The sequence below is a fragment of the Brassica napus genome, chromosome C7 (assembly GCF_020379485.1).
Source record: "Brassica napus cultivar Da-Ae chromosome C7, Da-Ae, whole genome shotgun sequence".
NCBI classification, from domain to species: Eukaryota; Viridiplantae; Streptophyta; class Magnoliopsida; order Brassicales; family Brassicaceae; genus Brassica; species Brassica napus.
Window position 1 is genome coordinate 17996562 of NC_063450.1, and position 21486 is coordinate 18018047.

The 21486-nt window shown below is 40.4% G+C and overlaps 2 protein-coding genes and 1 pseudogene across 2 annotated transcripts; 1 reads left to right on the forward strand and 2 right to left on the reverse strand.

Annotated features, from left to right (window-relative positions):
• Window positions 1–4171: 4171 nt before the first annotated feature.
• LOC125590929 lies at window positions 4172–4261 on the reverse strand (annotated as a pseudogene).
• A 5876-nt stretch (window positions 4262–10137) lies between these two features.
• On the reverse strand, window positions 10138–13226 carry LOC106381801 (receptor-like kinase TMK4). The gene is made up of 2 exons (XM_013821733.3): window positions 10861–13226; window positions 10138–10781 (listed from the first exon to the last, which is right to left on the reverse strand). Exons 1-2 carry the CDS (start codon window positions 13070–13072, stop codon window positions 10258–10260), a joined length of 2736 nt encoding a protein of 911 aa, XP_013677187.1. The 5' UTR covers window positions 13073–13226; the 3' UTR covers window positions 10138–10257.
• Window positions 13227–16599: 3373 nt separating this feature from the next.
• On the forward strand, window positions 16600–17898 carry LOC111203140. Its single transcript, XM_022696605.1, has one exon. The coding sequence runs from the start codon at window positions 16600–16602 to the stop codon at window positions 17896–17898; it is 1299 nt and encodes a 432-aa protein (XP_022552326.1).
• The last annotated feature ends 3588 nt before the right edge of the window (window positions 17899–21486 follow it).

Sequence of the window (21486 nt, forward strand, 5' to 3'; positions counted from 1 at the left end):
ATTCTAACCTTTCACAATCATTTATATCATACTATCTTTAAACCAAAACAAAAGATGCGTGAGTCGAGCTTATCAACAGAAGAACCTCCCTAATATTATCCAAAATCTGAGTCATGATAGGTGGCAAATGGCAATGAGTCTTTGGCTTCTATACAGCTCCACCATGAAACACAGCCTGTAAACCTCATTAAATGATTTTGATGTTTACATTTTTAAAATTCATATTTTTATTTCACGCGGTAGGAAACTTACAAAAACAAATAAACAGAAACAAGACTCAAGGACAAATGACAACTATGTGAACATTCTAGCTTCCAAGTTACACAACTTCAAACTCATGAATCATTTACAGATTTTAGAAAACAAAGCTACTTAGTACAAATTCTCTTTAAAAGAATGAATAAATGCAAAAGCACAAGTGGTCAGACGCAAATACATCATATATGTGCTTACAATTCAAAAAAAAAACCAATTTTTTATTTTTTATTGCGGTCCAGTCTTTTTTCAGTAAAGGCTTCCTCCCGAAGGGACTTAACTCAACCATTCTCAGACACATCAACTGAGATGAAAGACTATAGGCTAATCTCCTGCTGCAATGTCATCTACAAAGTGATCTCAAAAATCATTGCGAACCGCCTAAAAGGGTCTCTTCCCCGGTGTATCTCCCACAATCAGTCGGCGTTCATCAAAGACAGGCTGCTTGTGGAGAACCTGTTACTAGCTACGGAGATTGTTAAGGACTATCACAAGGAAGACATCTCACCCCGCTGTGCAATGAAGATCGACATAGCGAAGGCTTTTGACTCTGTTCATTGGCCTTTCCTATTAAACACCCTGCGAGCGCTTAACATACCTGAAGAGTTTGTTCATTGGGTGGACCTTTGTGTTTGCACAGTATCCTTCTCAGTTCAGGTCAATGGGGAACTTGCGGGATACTTCCAGAGCAAAAGAGGACTAAGACAATGATGTGCCTTATCTCCTTATCTATTCGTTATCTGCATCAACGTCCTATCTAGCATGCTCGACAAGGCCGTGGAGAGAAATCTAGTGGGCTATCACCCTAAGTGTAAGAACATTCAGGTAACACACTTGTGTTTCGCTGACGATCTGATGGTGTTCACCGATGGGACCAAACGTTCTATAGAAGGAGTACTCAAAGTTTTTGAAGAGTTTGCTGCCATATCTGGTTTAAACATCAGCCTGGAGAAGTCAACGTTATACATTGCTGGTACTTCAGCAGATGCAGAAACAGAGATCCGCAACAACTTTCCTTTGGCATCTGGTCGTCTACCAGTTCGCTACCTGGGTCTTCCCCTGCTCACAAAACGCATGACGATCGCTGACTACATGCCTCTAGGTGAGAAGATCAGAAAGCGCATGAAGTCTTGGACCGGAAGATTTCTCTCCCATGCTGGTAGATTGCAACTCATCAACTCGGTCATTACCAGTATGGCCAACTTCTGGATGCAAGCTTTCACCTTGCCTAGTAGTTGTCTGAAGGAGATCGAGAGCCTCTGTTCGGCTTTTCTTTGGTCAGGTCCGGACCTCAAAACATCAAAAGCCAAAGTCTGTTGGAAAGATCTATGTTTGCCAAAAAGTGAAGGAGGATTGGGAATAAGGCCACTGAAGGAAATGAACACAGTCTTCTGCTTAAAGCTAATATGGCACATCTCCTCTGGAAAAGCTTCGTTGTGGGTCTGTTGGATTCATTGCTATCTCATCAGGAAGGGATCATTTTGGTCAGTAAGTAATACTACAGCCTCTGGCTCATGGGTTTGGAGAAAACTCCTCAAGCATCGAGAACTTGCAACACAGTTCCTTCGGATAGAAGTTGGGAATGGGAAACATACCTCCTTCTTGTATGATGTCTGGTCCAAGATCGGTTGCCTCAAAGTTTCTCTTGGTGACCGCAGTCTGATTGACTTAGGCATTGGTGATAATGCCTTAGTGTCTGATGTTCTTGGTAGGCAGCGAAGAAGGAGAAGGCACAGAGTGAGTATTTTAAATGAAGTGGAGACTGAAATAGAGGCTTTACGATTAGCTGCGAATCAGGGTGATGATATTGCTCTGTGGAAGCAACAGAAAGGTGATATCTTGCATATTTCCATTATCTTATCCATTCGTCCATGTGCATTTTGATCATATAGACTAGGATTTAGCCATGTTTAGGTTACATTTTGCATACATGAGTCTTTATCAGGTGTTGGAGTGCCACATGGAGTTCTTGGGGACATTTGGATGCATTTGGAGCTCAAAGGAGGTGAAATAGGTGATTATTGGACGAGCAGAGGATGGGAGCGAGGTTCCGCAGCGACGTCATGAGGTCGCTCCAAAGCACCTCTCAGAGCGACCTAGCTGGAGCGACCCCGTGAAGTCGCTCGCCATATTCATCCCGTTGGAAGCCCAGAGCGACTTGCCCAGAGCGACGCACCGAGGTCGCTCGCATCTCACACCCCTCTCGGAGCGACCTCCCAAAGCGACACCCCGAGGTCGCTCGCGTCTCTATGGCGAGACGACACGAAGCGAAGCCCGGAGCGACCTCTCAGAGCGACCCACTGAGGTCGCTCCCGAAGGCCGGAGCGACATGCCGTGGTCGCTCCGCGTCTATTGTTGGGTCGATTCCTATTTTACTTAAAGCCCTTTTGGTCATTTCATTATGCACGTTTTACATTTCTAAAACCTATGTTTTAAACATCTTGGGTAGCCAGCAGGCAGAGGATCTTTTGGATCTATTGAGAAATACACAAAAAACTCTCTTGAGAAGTTCATCTCTTGGATTTTGATTGTTATGTTCTTGTGTTATTGTTGATTTCTTATCTATTTCTCTACATGATTAATCTGAAATCCAATATGGGTTTAAGAGGAATCATGGAGATTAGTGAGTAATCACCTTTTGAATTCATGGGTTAGGGAGATCAAGGGTGATTAGGTTAGTTCTAGGATGTTTTAGTGTAGATCATTCTTGTTCCTTGCTAGTAGAGTATTCATAATGCATCTTCTGAGTTGGCCACTCAAAAGTTGATCAATAGACATTTCCCACCCAAAAGGTGTTTGATGAAATGCTTGAGACAACTCTCCTAGGCTTTTAGTATACTTTGCCAAAGATATTTGTTGTTAAAGGTGCTAAGATAGCTAATAGACTTGTTAGTAATGATTGCTTTCATATTATTCAACCAAAGACATTTGATGTTTGAGATATGTTAGCAAATGAGCATTCATCTAGACATAGAGCTTGCTTAGAATTGTGTCTAGGCTTAAGGTCGATAGTTTGATTGATCATTTGTCATTCTTAGTTCGAAACTTGATCACCCAAGGTCTAATCCCTATGCCCATGAGTTCTCTTTTCCCTTAGTCAAGAAAGTATCATTCTGTTATTGCTTTTTAGTTTTAGTCATAGCTTAAAACTCATCTAAATCATTGGTTGCACTTAGATTAAGTGAGCACTTGCATTCTCAGTGCTTTGATATCCCTCAGAACTGGTTCGACAATCATTTATACTACAACATTTTTCTTAGGAACCTTGAAAACTCCTAACATCAAATTGGCGCCGTTGCCAAATTCTGAGTAGATTTAAACATTGAGATTTAGTCACTTGCTTGAGACTAAGTCATTTTAATTTTGTTTTGTTACTGATTCTTCTTCTTCACCTACCTTTCACTTTCAGGTGTATGAACTTGAGGAGCAGAGGTCCATCAAACCTAGTTCCAATAGTAGCAGACATCATAGCTTTCGAGAGGGAGTGTGCTAGAGCTAGAAGAGAAGAAGAACAACAAGCCCACTTGCAGAGATTGGATATTGATATGGCAGATCCACCGCAAGGGGCAGAATACCAACCGCGGGCAGCTCGACCCATTGGTACTTATGACCGGCCCAACATTCATGGTCATAGACTAGGAATCCGAGCACCGGCTGTGGCAGCCAACAACTTTGAGGTCAAGTCAGGGCTCCTCAACGTGATCGAGAACAACAAGTATCATGGCTTAGCTCTAGAGGACCCATTTGACCACTTGGACAAGTTCGACAGCTACTGTGGGTTGTCAAAAACCAATGGTGTGTCCGAAGATGCCGTAAAGCTCAAGCTATTCCCTTTCTCTTTGGGGGATAAGGCACGTCAGTGGGAGAAGTCTCTACCCAGCGACTCTATCACCACTTGGGATGATTGCAAGAGAGCATTCTTAGAGAGCAGTCTCCACTTGGAAGGCTTCAGCGAAGCGTGGGAGAGATTCAAGGGCTACAAAGCTCAATGCCCACACCATGGTTTCTCTAAAGAGAGCTTGCTGAGCACATTCTACTGTGGTGCTCTTCCCAAGTACAGGGCCAGACTGGATACAGCTAGCAATGGGTTCTTCTTCGGGAGAACTGAGGAAGATGCAGAGGAGTTGGTTGACAACATGGTAAAGAGTGATGCAATCTACAGTGGAGACCACGACAGAGGCAGTCGAACAGATGATAAGCAGACGAGGAAAGAGTTGAAAGCTCTACAAGATAAGATAGACATCCTCCTTGCTGATAAAGCCACACAAGAGCAGCTGCACTTTGTTGGTAACCCAAGCCAAGAGACACCACCTGTTGTCCATGAGGTTGAGGGTTTGGAAGGTCAGGAAGAGCTGTGTTTCATCAACAACAATGGTAGCTGGTACAAAAAAGAGCCCAACTTTCAGTACAACAACTACCAACAGAAATCATATCCCAACAACCAACAGAGTGGTTATCCGCCTTGAAACAACCAGTAAGGCAGCTATCAACCTCAGCAAAACCCCTCATCTGGTTCCTCTGCTCCTCAAGAGAGCAGCACTGACACCTGCTGAAACAAATCTTGGAGTCTCAGACTAGAAGTGAGAAGCATGTTGGTTATGAGTTGAAGAACCTTCATTCCAAGATTGATGGGAGCTACAATGAGCTCAACAACAAGTTCTCACATCTTGCTTCTACAGTCAAGAATTTAGAGAATCAGTTTGCTTCCATGAACACTCACCAGACTCGCCAGCAAGGATCTCTACCTGGAAAATCTGACCAAAACCCCAAGGAGGCCAAAGCTATCACCCTTAGGAGTGGTAAGCAGTTACCTCCTACAACCCTCACCAGGGATGCTGAAAATCTAGGTGAAGAGGTGACCATCAACTTAGATGATGAACTGGTGATTGTTGATGAGAAAATCAATGATGAAATCTTGGAGAAGATTGTGGAAGCCAAGGGTAAAGGAAAGGTTGGGGAAGCGAAGAAGAACAGTGAAAGATGGTGAAGTTCTTGCTCCAGCAAGTGAGAATTCTTTTGTTCCTCCTCCCTATGAACCCAAACTACCATTCCCTGGTAGATTCAAGAGGCAGCTGCTAGAGAAGTACAAGGCTTTGTTTGAGAAGCAAATGAGTGAAGCTCAGGTTGCAATGCCCATCATCGATGCTTTCATGTTGATTCCTCAATACAACAAGTTCCTGAAAGATGTTGTAGCTGCAAAGAAGAAGGAAATGGAAAGCATGATGATTCTTACCCATGAGTGCAGTGCCATCATCCAAAGGCTTGATGTTCCAGAGAAGTTAGAGGATCCAGGATGCTTTACACTACCTTGTGCTCTTGGACCTATGGTATTTGAGAAATGTCTCTGCGATTTGGGAGCTAGTGTCAGCGTGATGCCTTTGTCTGTTGCAAAGAAGCTTGGATTCACTCAGTACAAGAAGTGTAAACTCTCTCTGGTGTTAGCTGATCGTTCAGTGAAGTACCCTGTGGGCATCTTAGAGGACCTACCTGTGAAGATTGGAAGGTATGAGATACCTACAGATTTTGTGGTGCTTGAGATGGGTGAGGAGGCTCAGGACCCATTGATTCTTGGAAGGCCATTCTTAGCTACAGCAGGAGCAATTGTTAAGGTGAAAGAGGGCACGATTGATCTCCATTTGGGTAAAGGGCATGTTCTCCACTTTGACATCAAGGAGAAAATGAAGAAACCAACTGTGTTCGGGCAAGCCTTCTACATTGAAGAGATGGGCACTCTTACTGATGAGCACCTTGAAGAGTTACCACCTGAGGACGACGAGGAGGGAGCATCTCCCTCTACTCATTCTCCATAGAAGGTAACCCACTACTTTCCCTTGTATATACCATTTCGTTTTTGCATATTAGTTTTCTCTTTTTGGGTATCTCTCTCTCCTTGACAACACAGAGACTGTGTCATTTAAGTTTGGGGGAGGTACCAAGTATTTGATCACGTTTGCTTTGATGATTTTGAGTCTCATGCATTGCATTATACATATATATTTGCATAAAAAAAAATTCATTTAGTTTGCATCATTGGCATTTCTAGGAGAGTCTAGAGCATATAGGTTGCATTTACTTGCATTGGGAGCAATGATTTGAAATGCCTTGTAAAGAACATTACTTTGCACCTGAATAGCTTATGCACCTCTCAAAAACACTTGTATGCTTCGAGCCTTGAAGACTCTTCCTGAAACTTGTTGATTGCTGAAACTCAGTCTTTGAAGCCAACTACAACCTTATTTGAACTGAACGAACTTAATGCTTCTTGCTCATGGTCCCTTGTGTACTGAGTCATGGCTATACACACTTGAGTTGTCACATCCTTTATGCCAATCTTATTTTGACAAACTCTAGTGGTAGACCACTCCCAAAACCTTTCCCTTCTTTTAAGCTTTCATTGTTTGATGAGTGAGGCCTTCTTCGGAAAGTCTTACAAGTGCATAATGTTGAGAGTATCGGGAACGACAATGCTTGATCTTCATTCTTGCTAGATTGGGCACTCTATTGTCTAGCTATAGGTGGGGGGGGGGGGTGAGAGTTGTGATTATGATTTGGGAGCAATGAAAAAAGAAAAGAAATGACTCTTTGTGTTTAAGTGAATTGTCTTATTGGGATAAGTTTGAGCCTTGAAGACTCTTCCTGAAACTTGTTGATTGCTGAAACACAGTCTTTGAAGCCAACTACAACCTTATTTGAACTGAACGAACTTAATGCTTCTTGCTCATGGTCCCTTGTGTACTGAGTCATGGCTATACACACTTGAGTTGTCACATTCTTTATGCCAATCTTATTTTGACAAACTCTAGTGGTAGACCACTCCCAAAACCTTTCCCTTCTTTTAAGCTTTCATTGTTTGATGAGTGAGGCATTCTTTGGAAAGTCTTACATGTGCATAATGTTGAGAGTATCGGGAACGACAATGCTTGATCTTCATTCTTACTAGATTGGGCACTCTATTGTCTAGCTATAGGTGGGGGGGGGTGAGAGTTGTGATTATGATTTGGGAGCAATGAAAAAGGAAAAGAAATGACTCTTTGTGTTTAAGTGAATTGTCTTATTGGGATAAGTAGAAAAACCTCTAGCTCAATTTATGAAAAGTCTTGGCCCCCATCTAAAAAAAATATATATATATATAAAAAGAAAAGAAAAAGAAAGAAAAAGGGGGCTAGCAAAGTTGTTAGGAGCTAAGTAATGTTTGGAGGTTGTGGAAAATCCCTTGTAGATTTCAAAGAGAAGGAGTTAAAGTTCTTAGGATCTTTTGGTGAGAGATGTGAGTTGGGTTTGACATTTGGGAATGATTGTGTAATTGTATGTTTGGGAAAATGGTAGAACAATGGAGATTGAGCATTGTATGCATGAGTTGATCTATTTCTTAGATATATTATGTGCAATGTCAAGGCTACTTGTTTTGAGAGTAAACCACTTTAAAAAGATCATGGATTTTGAACCTCTTGACCCACTTGAATAAAAGCTTTCCCTTACTCAACCAAATGATTTGGACCAATTGACCATTTGCAAGAATTCACTTGATGCTATGCTTAATGAACTTGAGAGTTGGCTGATTTGCATGTGTGAATGCATGACGATGAGTGTAGGGATGAAAAGAGTTGAATAGGCCTAGAGAAGCTAGAGTATAATAAGAGAGGGTGTACTAATGCTGAATTTAGATGTTGATTTGAGTGCTTTGTGTATTTCTTTTGGCTATGAGTTCTCACCTTCAAACCTCTCTCCCTATGAGTTCTAGAAAGTTCACTTGTGGACAAGTAAAAGAACAAGTTTGGGGGAGTTGATATCTTGCATATTTCCATTATCTTATCCATTCGTCCATGTGCATTTTGATCATATAGACTAGGATTTAGCCATGTTTAGGTTACATTTTGCATACATGAGTCTTTATCAGGTGTTGGAGTGCCACATGGAGTTCTTGGGGACATTTGGATGCATTTGGAGCTCAAAGGAGGTGAAATAGGTGATCATTGGACGAGCAGAGGATGGGAGCGAGGTTCCGCAGCGACGTCATGAGGTCGCTCCAAAGCACCTCTCAGAGCGACCTAGCTGGAGCGACCCCATGAAGTCGCTCGCCATATTCATCCCGTTGGAAGCCCAGAGCGACTTGCCCAGAGCGACGCACCGAGGTCGCTCGCATCTCACACCCCTCTCGGAGCGACCTCCCAAAGCGACACCCCGAGGTCGCTCGCGTCTCTATGGCGAGACGACACGAAGCGAAGCCCGGAGCGACCTCTCAGAGCGACCCGCTGAGGTCGCTCCCGAAGGCCGGAGCGACATGCCGAGGTCGCTCCGCGTCTATTGTTGGGTTGATTCCTATTTTACTTTAGGCCCTTTTGGTCATTTCATTATGCACGTTTTACATTTCTAAAACCTATGTTTTAAACATCTTGGGTAGCCAGCAGGCAGAGGATCTTTTGGATCTATTGAGAAATACACAAAAAAACTCTCTTGAGAAGTTCATCTCTTGGATTTTGATTGTTATGTTCTTGTGTTATTGTTGATTTCTTATCTATTTCTCTACATGATTAATCTGAAATCCAATATGGGTTTAAGAGGAATCAGGGAGATTAGTGAGTAATCACCTTTTGAATTCATGGGTTAGGGAGATCAAGGGTGATTAGGTTTAGTTCTAGGATGTTTTAGTGTAGATCATTCTTGTTCCTTGCTAGTAGAGTATTCATAATGCATCTTCTGAGTTGGCCACTCAAAAGTTGATCAATAGACATTTCTCACCCAAAAGGTGTTTGATGAAATGTCTGAGACAACTCTCCTAGGCTTTTAGTATACTTTGCCAAAGACATTTGTTGTTAAAGGTGCTAAGATAGCTAATAGACTTGTTAGTAATGATTGCTTTCATATTATTCAACCAAAGACATTTGATGTTTGAGATATGTTAGCAAATGAGCATTCATCTAGACATAGAGCTTGCTTAGAATTGTGTCTAGGCTTAAGGTCGATAGTTTGATTGATCATTTGTCATCCTTAGTTCGAAACTTGATCACCCAAAGTCTAATCCCTATGCCCATGAGTTCTCTTTTCCCTTAGTCAAGAAAGTATCATTCTGTTATTGCTTTTTAGTTTTAGTCATAACTTAAAACTCATCTAAATCATTGGTTGCACTTAGATTAAGTGAGCACTTGCATTCTCAGTGCTTTGATATCCCTCAGAACTGGTTCGACAATCATTTATACTACAACATTTGTCTTAGGAGCCTTGAAAACTCCTAACATCAGAAGGCAGATTTGTAAATAAATTTTCTGCAAAAAAAACCTGGGAACAGATTCGCCACAGCCGCCAAGCTTGCAGCTGGAGCAAAGGCATCTGGTTCACCCATTCAACTCCAAAGTTCTCCTTCCTTGTCTGGGTAGTTGCGCTCAACAGACTACAAACTAGCGATAAAATGCGGCTTTGGCACACTGGGATAAACGCGACCTGCATTCCGTGTAATGTAGCCGAAGAAACCCGTGAACATCTCTTCTTTGGCTGCAGGTACACAAGACAGATCTGGAAGGCTCTCGCGGAGGGATTGTTACAAGACAGATTCACCACAGACTGGAGTCAACTTGTTGCGATCATCACCAGGCCGGGGCTCACTCCCATTAAAAACTTCTTTGTCCGATATGTTTTCCAAGCAGCTGTACACTCAATATGGAGAGAGCGCAATGCTCGACGACATAGGGAACAAAAAAGAGAAGCTCAGTGTCTAGCAAAGCTTGTAGATAAAAATGTTAGGCTTTGGTTGCTTTCACTCCAAGGTAGAGGAAAAATGGAAGGAGGGCTTGCAACATGGTTTGGGTCTAGAGTGGATCCTTAACTTAGGAATTTTGTTCCTAGTTTCATGAGTCTGATTCTTTGATTCATAAACAGTTGCACATGATGTAAATATGTTTTTGCATGAATAAATTTAACATTCATTCAAAAAAAAAAAAAAAAAAAAATATTAAAACACACACACACAAAAGTAACATCGATTTGAAAACACACAAGAGTTTGTTGTCACCGACCATCAGTTGAATCGAACGTGCTATGAAAACCAGAAGGCTTAGGAGGAATACTAGACTGTGTCTGAGAGTAAGAGAAGTCTCCACCGAACATTGACGTCGATGTTCCTTCGTTTTGCTGCCATCTCTGTAGAGCTTGAGGTAAACTCATGTTGTTCATATCGATCCCGAAACTCTCTTCTTGTTCCTGGCTCGTCGGTTTCCATTTCTCCACGAGTGGGCCTAACACGTTCACCGCGTGGCCCATGTCTGGTCTCTGTTGTGGCTCCCGGGCTGTGCAATGTCCTGCTAGCTCAGCAACCCTGTGAATGCTCTCCAGTGTTTCCTTGTCTGCCTCTAAGGTTTGGTCGAGTTCCTTTGAGATTTTTTCTTTGTTGATTAGGATTCTTCTGAACCATGTAACTAGATGACATTTCTCGTCTGGTAATGAATCGTCTAATGCTTTTCTTCCCGTTAGCATTTCCATAAGAACAACTCCAAATGCATACACATCCACTTTCGTCGTTACTCTCCCAGTAGCTACCAACCATATTATAGCAAAATAAATAGTAAGTTAACGAACTAATGCATCATAATGTGAAATTAAGTATGAACATACCGGCGTATTCTGGTGCTAGATAACCGAATGTGCCTGCTAATCTCGTCTCAACAGAGTACTTCCCGTCCGGTGCGTTCTTAACCAAACCGAAATCAGCAACCTTTGCCCTCATGTCATCACCAAGAAGGATGTTAGAAGACTTTAAATCTCTGTGGATGAAGCTTTGCTGAGCCAAGCTATGGAGATACTCCACACCTCGTGCCACATCTAGAGCAATACTCACTCTTTGTTTCCATGTCAAAGGAGAGTACCCAAGTTCTTGATACTCAAACAAATGCTGTCCCAGGTTCCCCTGAGGCATGTACTCATAGACAAGCAACCTCTCGTACCCGTTCACACAGTAACCCAACAGAGCAACCAAATGTCTATGTCTGACCTTAGTGAGCACAGCAATCTCGGCCTGAAACTCGTTCCTTCCTTTATCACCCATTGACGAAGATTCCATCCTCTTAATCGCAGTCTTGGTCCCATCGTGTAACTCTCCGGCATACACAACGCCAAAGCCGCCTCTTCCCAATATGTTAGCCTCACTGAAATTGTTAGTAACTTGACGAAGAACCTCCATGGGAATAGTAACGTTTCCACCTTCAAGAGGGAAACGATCACCACCACTGTCACCACTACTAGGACTCTTCAACGCATTGAAGTTGTTAGCTCCATATCCATTCTTATCATCACTAACCATAAGCTTCCCGGCCTTCTCAGGATCAGTTCTTCCAAACTTCCCATACTTCTTCTTCATGACGAATTTGTAAACCACAAATCCTAAAATAGCAAGGAAAACAAGAACCCCTACGATCACACCGATGATCACACCAGCTTTACTACCACCACCAGGACCACCACCGTTTGTAGAATCTCCGATGTCAGTTCCAATCAAAACGTTGCCAGGTTTGTAATTAAACTTGACCTGAGCCGGAAAAATTGGTATTTCTCCGGTGAGATTGTTGTTCGAGACATCGATAAGCTGCAAACTAGGCATAAATGTCAAAACTATAGGGACAACACCGGTTAAGTTGTTGTCGTTAAGGTAAACGTTTTTGAGTGAAGTGAGATTTGCGATCGCCGGAGATATAACTCCGGCGAATCCATGTTTGGCAACATTAAGCGTGACAACATTCTTCTTACTTGAGTCGCAAGTAACATAAGCCCAGTTGCTACAAGCATCGTTTCCTTGCCAAGACTCAGCCAACGTCGACGGATACCCCAAACCTCCGGCCACAGCTAAGAGCGTCATCACCTGAGGATCACAATTCTCTCCTGCTTTGGCGGTGCAGAAGTAGTTATGCTCGGCGGACACTTTCGCAACCTCCGGTGGAAACAGAGGAAGAGGACCTTGGAACTTGTTGCTGTCAAGAGTAATGTTCTTGAGGCTTCCGAGTGGTAATAGCGACGGCGATACGATTCCGGTTAACTGGTTATCTCTGAGCTGAAGATCGAAGAGATTGGTTTTCGAGAGATCCGGTATCGGTCCGGTTAACTGATTCTTCTGTAACCAGGCTTGTGATAACGACGTCATACCGGAAAGAACTTCGATTGTACCGGTTAAACCGGATTCCTGATTATTGATCCAGAGATTCTGAACCGGAGATTTGGCCAGCGAGGGAGGTAAAGCGCCGGTGATGTTGTTGTAGGAGAGGCGGAGACTCTGGAGAGAAGCGAAGGAGTCGAAAACGTCAGGCAAGACGCCGGAGATTGTGGTGTTGTCGAGGGAGACGCTGGTTAGAGAAGTAGAATCCACGAGCTCCGAAGGGAAGCTCCACGCGGCGATGTTAGGGTTATCGCTTATGCTAAGGATCTGGAGGCTGGTGAGTCCGGCGAAAGCTCCGGGCTCAACTCCGTCGAAGAGATTCTCGTCGAGGTAGATTTCTTGAAGAGAGGAGAGTTTAGCGAACGACGGGATTTTACCGGAGAGTTTGTTACGTTGAAGAGTGAGAGTCTTGAGCTCGGAGAGAGTGGAGATCTCTGGTGGTAGTCCGCCGGAGAGAGATGTGTCCTCGAGGCTGATCGAATTGACGCGGCCGGAGGTGCATTTTACGCCGGTCCATTTGCAGTAATCGGTGGAGGAGGTGGTAGACCAGTCTGACGGCGGAGGTCGGAATGATTTAGCTAATGCGAGCATTGCTGCTCCGTCATCTGCGGTGGACGTGGTGAGGGAAGAAGAGATGGCGAAGAGGAGGAAGAGGAGGAGGTGAGGCGTAGGAGCCTCCATGGCTTGGAGAACAGGCAGAAGAAATGAGGAGGAGGAAGAAGAAGGTTGGATTTTTTTTTGAAAATTTTCTGATGATGATGTTGGAGGAGAGAGATGATGAATGGAGGAAGGCAAGGAAGCGTAAAGTGAGGTGTCATTCGCTATTCAACAGATCATCTTACTATTATTTAACTGATTATTACTATTTTAAATGAGTTTGTTTGTTAGTTCACTCGAAAGAAAAAAAATACCCAGAGAATACGCGTTATTGTATTATCTAGTAATAAATGTTTTTTTTGGACAAAATATCTAGTTATAAACTTTGATAACAGAAGTACGGGACTTTGTAGTATTAAATACTCCGTCTGTTTCACATAGATAAATTTTTTAATATTTTCACATATATTAAGAAAACACATTAAATCACTACAATGTAACATTTGCTGTAATTTTTAATTTTCAATAATTTTTAACCAATAGTAATTCAATAAAATCAATTATTTTTTTAAAAAATCGTAATTTTTCATAGAAATACAAAAAACTTATCTTTGTGAAACAATTTTTTTTTTCAAAAACATCTAACTTAATGAAACTGAGGGAGTAACATTTTTTGTTACTCAACTCTTGATTTTGAAACTTTTAAAAAAATAATGTTATTGAATTTTTGATTTAAATGTACATTAAAATCTACTATAAAGATTATTTTTAAACTGATTTGAGAAGAATTTTAATAATTATAAAGAGTTCTGCTATAGTTTATCATAAAAATTCAAATATACAATTTTTCTTCGGATTCTGAATTAGATAAATTAAAAAATATTAAATTTACAGATTATCCAAAATCATCTAAAATTTCATTCATAACAAATAAATTATTTCAAATCATATCAAACATACTTAATTTAATACACCTTTTGTATGTATATTTAGAGTTTATATAGGCGCTAATATTAAAGAGAAAAAGACAAAAATAGCACTAAATCAAGTTTTTGTTTCCAAACTAGCACTCAAGGTCAAAAGTCACAAAAATAGCACTTAATGTTTTATCAAAAGTCACAAACTTAGGGTTTAGAGTTAAAGGGTGAGGTTTAGGATTTAGGGTTTAGGGTTTAGGGTTTAGAGTTTAGGGTTTAGGGTTTAGGGTTTAGGGTTTAGAGTTTAGGGTTTAGGGTTTAAGGTTTAGTGTTTAGGGTTTAGGGTTTAGGGTTTAGAGTTTAAGGTTTAGGGTTTAGAGTTTAGGGTTTAGGGTTTAGAGTTGAGAAATGAGGTTTTGGGGATAAGATTTCAAATTTTGAAAAATTAAAAAATTAAAATTTTCAAAGGATAAACTTAGAAATGTGCTATTTTGGTCATTTTAGTTTTTGAGTGCTATTTTTGTGATATAAACTTAGAAATGTGCTATTTTGGAGATTTGTCCAATATTAAAAGTAAAACGAGATTTCGTTTGTATTGAATTTCGAATATATAATAAAGGTAAATCGATTGAGATAATTATTGAAGCGGTGGTTGTAATAATGGAGAAAATGGAATTCATAAGATAAATAGCCAACGATAGAACTAAAAAAACTTTGGTCACAAATATAGACTTTAAGAATCAAAATGACCAAAATGTTTAATTAAAGAGGTAAATATACATTTATACCCCTAGGGTTATCTAATCCAAACCTTTAGAGTTAAAGGGTGGAGATTTGGGATTAAGGTTTAAAATTTTATAAAATAAAAAATAAATATTAAAAATTTGAAAATAAAAAATTTAAAAATAGTTTCAAAAATTATTTTCGAATTACAAATAGAAAATTTGAAAAAAAAAAATTAAAAACAAATTCAAAAAAAAGTTTTATAAAAAAGGTTCGAATTTGAAAAATCTAAATCCCTAAACCCTAAACTCTTGGGTAAACCCTAAACCCTTGGGTAAACCCTAAACCCTTGGATAAATCTTAAACTCTAAATAAAAACATTAAACCCTAAAACTCTAAACCCTAAATCCTAAACGCTAAACCCTGAGTGTTTTAGTGTTTAATGATTTTGATTTAGAGTTTAAAATTTATCCTAGAGTTTAGGGTTTACCCAAAGGTTTAGGGTTTAGGATTTAAGGTTTAGGGATTAGGATTTAGGGTTTAATTTTTTGCTGACGACGCTAAAAATATTTTTTTTCGTAATTACTACTATTTTTTATTTATTTATTTTTACCTTTTAATTTTAAAAAGATAATATAATTTGAATATTTTGTTTCTTTTTTTAAGAGATATCAAATATAAAATAACACAATCCTATTGGTTGGTGAACCTAGAGGTTCACCTTAGGGGGTGAACCCAATAATAAGTCGTTAAAAATTTTAAGCAGAATTTAAGGAGACAGGTTCACCTTAGGGGGTGAATCCAATAATAAGTCGTTAAAAATTTTAAGCAGAATTTAAGGAGACGTACTGAGTGGAGGATATATGACTGGTTGATCTTATTAACTCATCCGAAACGTATTAACAGAAAGAATTATCCAAATCAACATTGAGCAGTTAATCAACGTGGGTTATCTCTTTAATTGATTTTATTTTATCCTTAACCTCCCTGTCATTACGAATCTTGGCGTCGCTGCTGGATTTCTGGACAAAAAAGTCCTAAATCCATGTCAATGTATAATCTTGTGATGTACTGTTTTGTGTATGTATTTTGCATGCATATGTATAAAATGACAAAAATGCATTATCTACTTACGTGGATGGGAGAAGATTGCCAATAATCAGCATCTCATGTGACAGTATGTTCTTGTGTGCCCCGAACCGAATATAATTTGCTTTGTCGAGTGCCAAAGATTGCGTTATTGATTTGATCATATGAGTGACGAATTTGACGCGAAGAGAATAAAGAGTAAGAGTAAAGACATGAAAAACCTGATTGATCATGGACAGAAAATCATGGACATGAAATCATGGACAGGAAATCATGGACCGGAAAACTGAAGCAAGGAAATGTGTGAGACTGATTTAAATATCTTGCCTGAAGTCTTGGACGAATTTAAACAAGTGGAGGCAACTGGATAGAGCTGTTGGAGTGTAGAAATAAGCCAAAGTCATATGATATGCTAAGTAAAGAAGAGAGAAGAGAGTTGTCACTATCCGAAAGTGACTTCCTAAGATCTGGTCTTCATTAGTTTATTCATCTCCATTTGTTTATTCATTCTCATTGTCTTATTCTCCTTGCTAGATCTATTTATGTAACTATCGTATACACTAAATCAATCTAAGGAAAAATGTTCTTCAAATATTCTTATCTCTCTCTTGGATTCCCTCACATATCTCTCTTAGTTTTTCACCAAAATCTCTCAAATAGTTCTCATAAACTCTCATTAACTCTCATAAATTTTCATGGTATCAGAGCTACAAGCTCTTGAAACCTAAATCTCTTCCGCAAATTACTCTGATTTTATTTCTCTTTTTCTCTTTAAAATCTCTTATCATTCACACCAGTCTCTCTCCTCTGTTCTTGAACTGTTCTTGGATTTTTCTTGTTCTGTTCTTGTGATTCTTGATGGATTCAGGAGAAAACTCAAAAATGGTGTTGATTCCAGTTACTCTTAAAGGAGCTAACTATCTACATTGGGCAAAGCTTGCTAAGACAGCTCTTGGAGGCAGAGGGCTTTGGGAGATTGTTGAAGAAGGCATGCCACAAAAGAAGACTATCTTAAGAGAGGATGGCAAAGAGGTTGTTCTTGCTGATGCTGGCGCCAAGAAGAAATGTCAAGAGGACCAGTTGGTGTTGTCCATTCTTCAGCACAGTCTTGACCCCTCACTTCAGGAAGGTTACTCCTATTGTGAAACTTCCAAGGAGCTATGGGATACACTTCAGAAGGTGTATAGAAACAATTCCAACATCAGTAGAGTCTTTGAAGTCAAGAGAGATATCAATACTCTTAGTCAAGAGGACAATGATTTTGATAAACATTTTGGGAAGTTCAGATCCTTGTGGGCTGAACTTGATATGCTTAGGCTAGCAACTATTTATCCTGATGTGCTTAATCAAAGGAGAGAGCAAGACAAGGTCTTTGATTTGCTGCTTACCCTCCATCCAAGCTATTGTGACCTCATCAAGCACATCCTAAGGAATAAGGAGCTACCTTCTCTATATGAGGTATGCTCTGAGATTCACAAGGAGCAAGGTTCAGTTGGTCTCTTTGGTGGAGGAAAGAAAGATTTGGTGCTTGCAAACCAAGCTGATGGAGCAGCAAACAAAATCTCTTACAAAGCTGAAGACAAGAAGGTGTGGATATGTGATCATTGCAAGAAGAAAAGCCATGGAAAGGACAAGTGTTGGATACTCCATCCCCATCTCAAGCCACAGAAGTTCAGGACAGGTTACAATGATGCCAAAGCAAACTTCTCTAGTGATATTGGTGAGCCATCTATACAAGGCAGCATGCGCCAGACCAATGAAGCTTGTGAGAACAAAGGGAGAGCTTCCAGGAGTGGCTCAACCTTAAGGAACACTCAAGATGAGACCATCAGGAGATCTGATATTGAGGCTCTCATCAAACTCCTTAAGGATAACTCTGGTAACTTACTTGGTACCTCTTTACATGCTACTGCTTGTGGAACTTCCTTGAATGCGATAACTAAATGTAATTTGGCAAAACCTTTAGTTATAGATTCAGGAGCTAGTCACCACATGATCAGTGATTTAAAATTGATTAAAAACATTGTCCCTGCCTTAGGAAATGTTACAATAGCTAATGGTGAAAGAGTACCAATTAAAGGAGTAGGTGATCTTAGATTGTTTAACAAAGATTCTAAAGCTTTCTATATGCCTAGCTTCACCTCAAACTTGTTATCAGTTAAAGAGCTACTAATGACTTGAATTTCAGTGTTACTTTCACTCCTAATGATGTCCACTTTCAGGATATTGAAACTAGTAGGTTGCTTGGCAAAGGTGTCACCAAGGGAGACTTGTACTTGCTTGAAAATACTAAGCTTGTTGCCGATTTATCCCATGCTTTTAATTCCATTTCTGATTTCTCTAAAGATGTATTGTGGCATGCTAGATTAGGACATCCCCATTCTAGAGCTTTAAACATCATGTTGTCTAGTATTTCCTTTAAGAGTGATTGTGAGGCTTGTATCTTAGGAAAACATTGCAAATCTGTTTTCACTAGATCAAGTACTATTTATGAAAATTGCTTTGACCTCATTCACTCTGATGTATGGACTGCCCCATGTTTATCTAGAGAGCATCATAAGTATTTTGTGACTTTTATAGATGAAAAATCAAAATATACTTGGATCACACTGATGCAATCTAAAGATAGGGTCTTAGAAGCTTTCATAAATTTTCAAAATTATGTATCTAACCATTTCAATGCCAAGATAAAAATTTTGAGATCAGATAATGGAGGAGAATACACAAGCAATGCTTTTAAACAACACTTGGCCAAATATGGGATGATTCATCAAACTAGCTGTCCATACACCCCACAACAAAATGGAGTAGCTGAGAGGAAAAATAGACATTTCATGGAGGTTGCAAGGAGCATGATGTTCCATACAAGCATGCCCAAAAGCTATTGGGGAGATTCTGTCCTTACTGCCTGCTACTTGATCAATAGGATACCTACCAGGATCCTTCAAGATCAATCTCCATATCAGGTACTGAACAAAATTAAACCATCCACAGAGCATATACGTGTGTTTGGGTGCTTGTGTTTTGTCTTGATTCCAGGAGAACAAAGAGATAAGCTGGCGCATAGAAGCACCAGATCAATGTTTATTGGCTATTCTCCTCACCAAAAGGGCTACAAATGCTTTGTTCCAGAGACTAGGAGAGTCTTGATATCAAGGGATGTAAAGTTTGTAGAATCCAGAGGCTATTATGATGGAAAGAGTTGGGATGAGCTCAAAGATCTTTCTCAATCAGCTTCAGATAGAACAAACAACCTTAGGAGAGTAATGGAGAGCCTGGGAATCAGTATGCCTTCTTTACCAAGGGTGGAACATGTCCCTGAAAATGTACCATCTACTGCAGCTGATAGTGTTGAGAACACTCATCCTGATCATGAGGGGGGCAGTAGAAATGTTGAGCAGTCTACACAAGCTCAACCTGAAGAGAATTCAGTAGCTCATGATCAAGATGAAATGCCATCAGAATCAGATGCTGAGACTCAAGTAGAGGCGCCAAGTGAAGGAAATGAAGCAGAACCTGAGCAGATACAACCTTTGATAAGGAGTACAAGGATCAGGAAACCTTCACACTGGATCAACACAATAGTTTACTTCAATGCTGAAACTGTAGCTCACCCAATAAGTGCAGTATGCTCCCTAGCTCAATATCCAGAAGAGCATCAAGTCTTCATCAGTGAATTGGATCATGAATACATTCCAAGAACATATGAAGAAGCTATGCAACACAAGGAGTGGAGAGAATCTGTTGGAGATGAGATGGGAGCCATGATCAAGAATGATACATGGTTTGAGACAGAACTTCCAAAAGGAAAGAAGGCAGTGACAAGCCGGCTTCTCTACACTATCAAGTATGGAGCCAATGGAAAATCAGAAAGAAATAAGACAAGACTGGTTGCAAGGGGATATACTCAAGTATATGGTGAAGATTATCTAGACACTTTTGCACCAGTGGCCAAGCTTCACACTATAAGGATTCTCTTGTCTCTTGCTGTCAACCTTGAGTGGGATTTATGGCAGATGGATGTGAAGAATGCCTTTCTTCAAGGAGAATTGGAGGATGAAGTCTACATGAGACCACCTCCTGGTCTTGAGAACATGGTGAAGCCAGGAAATGTTCTCAGATTAAAGAAGGCAATTTATGGCTTGAAGCAATCTCCAAGGGCTTGATACCATAAGTTGAGCACCACCCTCAATGGAAGAGGTTTTGTAAAGTCAGAAGCTGATCACATCCTCTTCACATTAACTAGTAAGCAAAGTATTGTGGTCATCTTAGTCTATGTGGATGACATTATCATCACTGGTAGCAACAAGGAAGATATTTTCTCAACTAAAACCTTTCTTAAAAATGCATTTGATATCAAAGATTTGGGAGAGTTGAAGTACTTCCTTGGGATTGAGATCTGACGCTCTAAAGAGAGGTTATTCTTATCTCAAAGGAAGTACACACTTGATATTTTAAATGAGGTAGGAAACCTTGGGAGTAAAAAGGCCAAGATTCCATTAGAAGAAGGATACAAGGTGCTGAGAGAGGGGGAGTATGAGTCTACACCATTTGGAGATATCAAGAAGTATAGAAGAATGGTGGGCAAGCTCATCTATCTAACCATCACCAGACCAGATGTGTGCTTTGCTGTGAATCAAGTGAGTCAACACCTGGGAGCTCCTAAGGTGCATCATTGGAATATGGTGGAGAGGATCTTAAGGTACCTAAGAGAGACGCCTGACCAAGGAGTATGGTGGCATGTAACAAGAGTACTGAAGTTGTTGGATATTGTGATGCTGATTGGGCTGGAGACAGAGTTGATAGGAGATCAACTACAGGCTAATGCACCTTCATTGGAGGAAACCTGGTCACATGGAAGAGCAAGAAGCAGAAGGTGGTGTCTTGCTCAAGTGCTGAGGCAGAGTACAAATCAATGAGGAAGCTCACAAGTTAGCTTATATGGATCAAGGGACTACTAAGGGACTTGGGTATTGAGATCAACACACCAATGACTATGCATTGTGACAACCAGGCAGCAATACACATTGCATCCAACTCAGTCTTTCATGAGAGGACAAAACACATAGAAGTGGACTGCCACAAGGTGAGACAGGCAGTGGAACAGCAAGTGATTCTTCCATGCTACACAAGAAGTGAAGATCAGTTAGCTGACATATTCACCAAGGCAGCTAGCAGCAAGGTTTGTGAGTTCATTCATCCTAAGCTTGGACTCATAGACATCTCTTGTCACTGATCCTCTTGCCATGAAGTGTTCTACTCTTTTTCCTTTGCTTGGTTTTTACCCCAAGTGGTTTTTCCAAGTAAAGGTTTTAATGAGGGAATGCTTCATGGTTTCCAAGCTTGACCATAGGGACTTGGTCAAGCTTGAGGGGGAGTGTTGACATGAAGAGAATAAAGAGCAAGAGTAAAGACATGAAAAACCTGATTGATCATGAACAGGAGATCATGGACAGGAAATCATGGACAGGAAAACTGAAGCATTGTGTGAGACTGATTTAAATATCTTTCCTGAAGTCTTGGACGAATTTAAACAAGTGGAGGCAACTGGATAGAGCTGTTGGAGCGTGGAAACAAGCCAAAGTCACATGATATGCTAAAGAATGAAGAGAGAAGAGAGTTGTCACTATCCGAAAGTGACTTCCTCAGATCTGGTCTTCGTTAGTTTATTCATCTCCATTTGTTTATTCATTATCATTGTCTTATTCTCCTTGCTAGATCTATTTATGTAACTATTGTATACACTAAATCAATCTAAAGAAAAATGTT

Excerpts from the sequence above, each read along its gene's own strand:
- LOC111203140 (XM_022696605.1), top strand. The coding sequence starts at position 16,600 with ATGGTGTTGATTCCAGTTACTCTTAAAGGAGCTAACTATCTACATTGG.
- LOC106381801 (XM_013821733.3), bottom strand. The coding sequence starts at position 13,072 with ATGGAGGCTCCTACGCCTCACCTCCTCCTCTTCCTCCTCTTCGCCATC. Across the intron at positions 10,782-10,860 it reads TCTAGCACCAGAATACGCCG|CTACTGGGAGAGTAACGACG; the intron begins GTATGTTCATAC and ends TATGGTTGGTAG.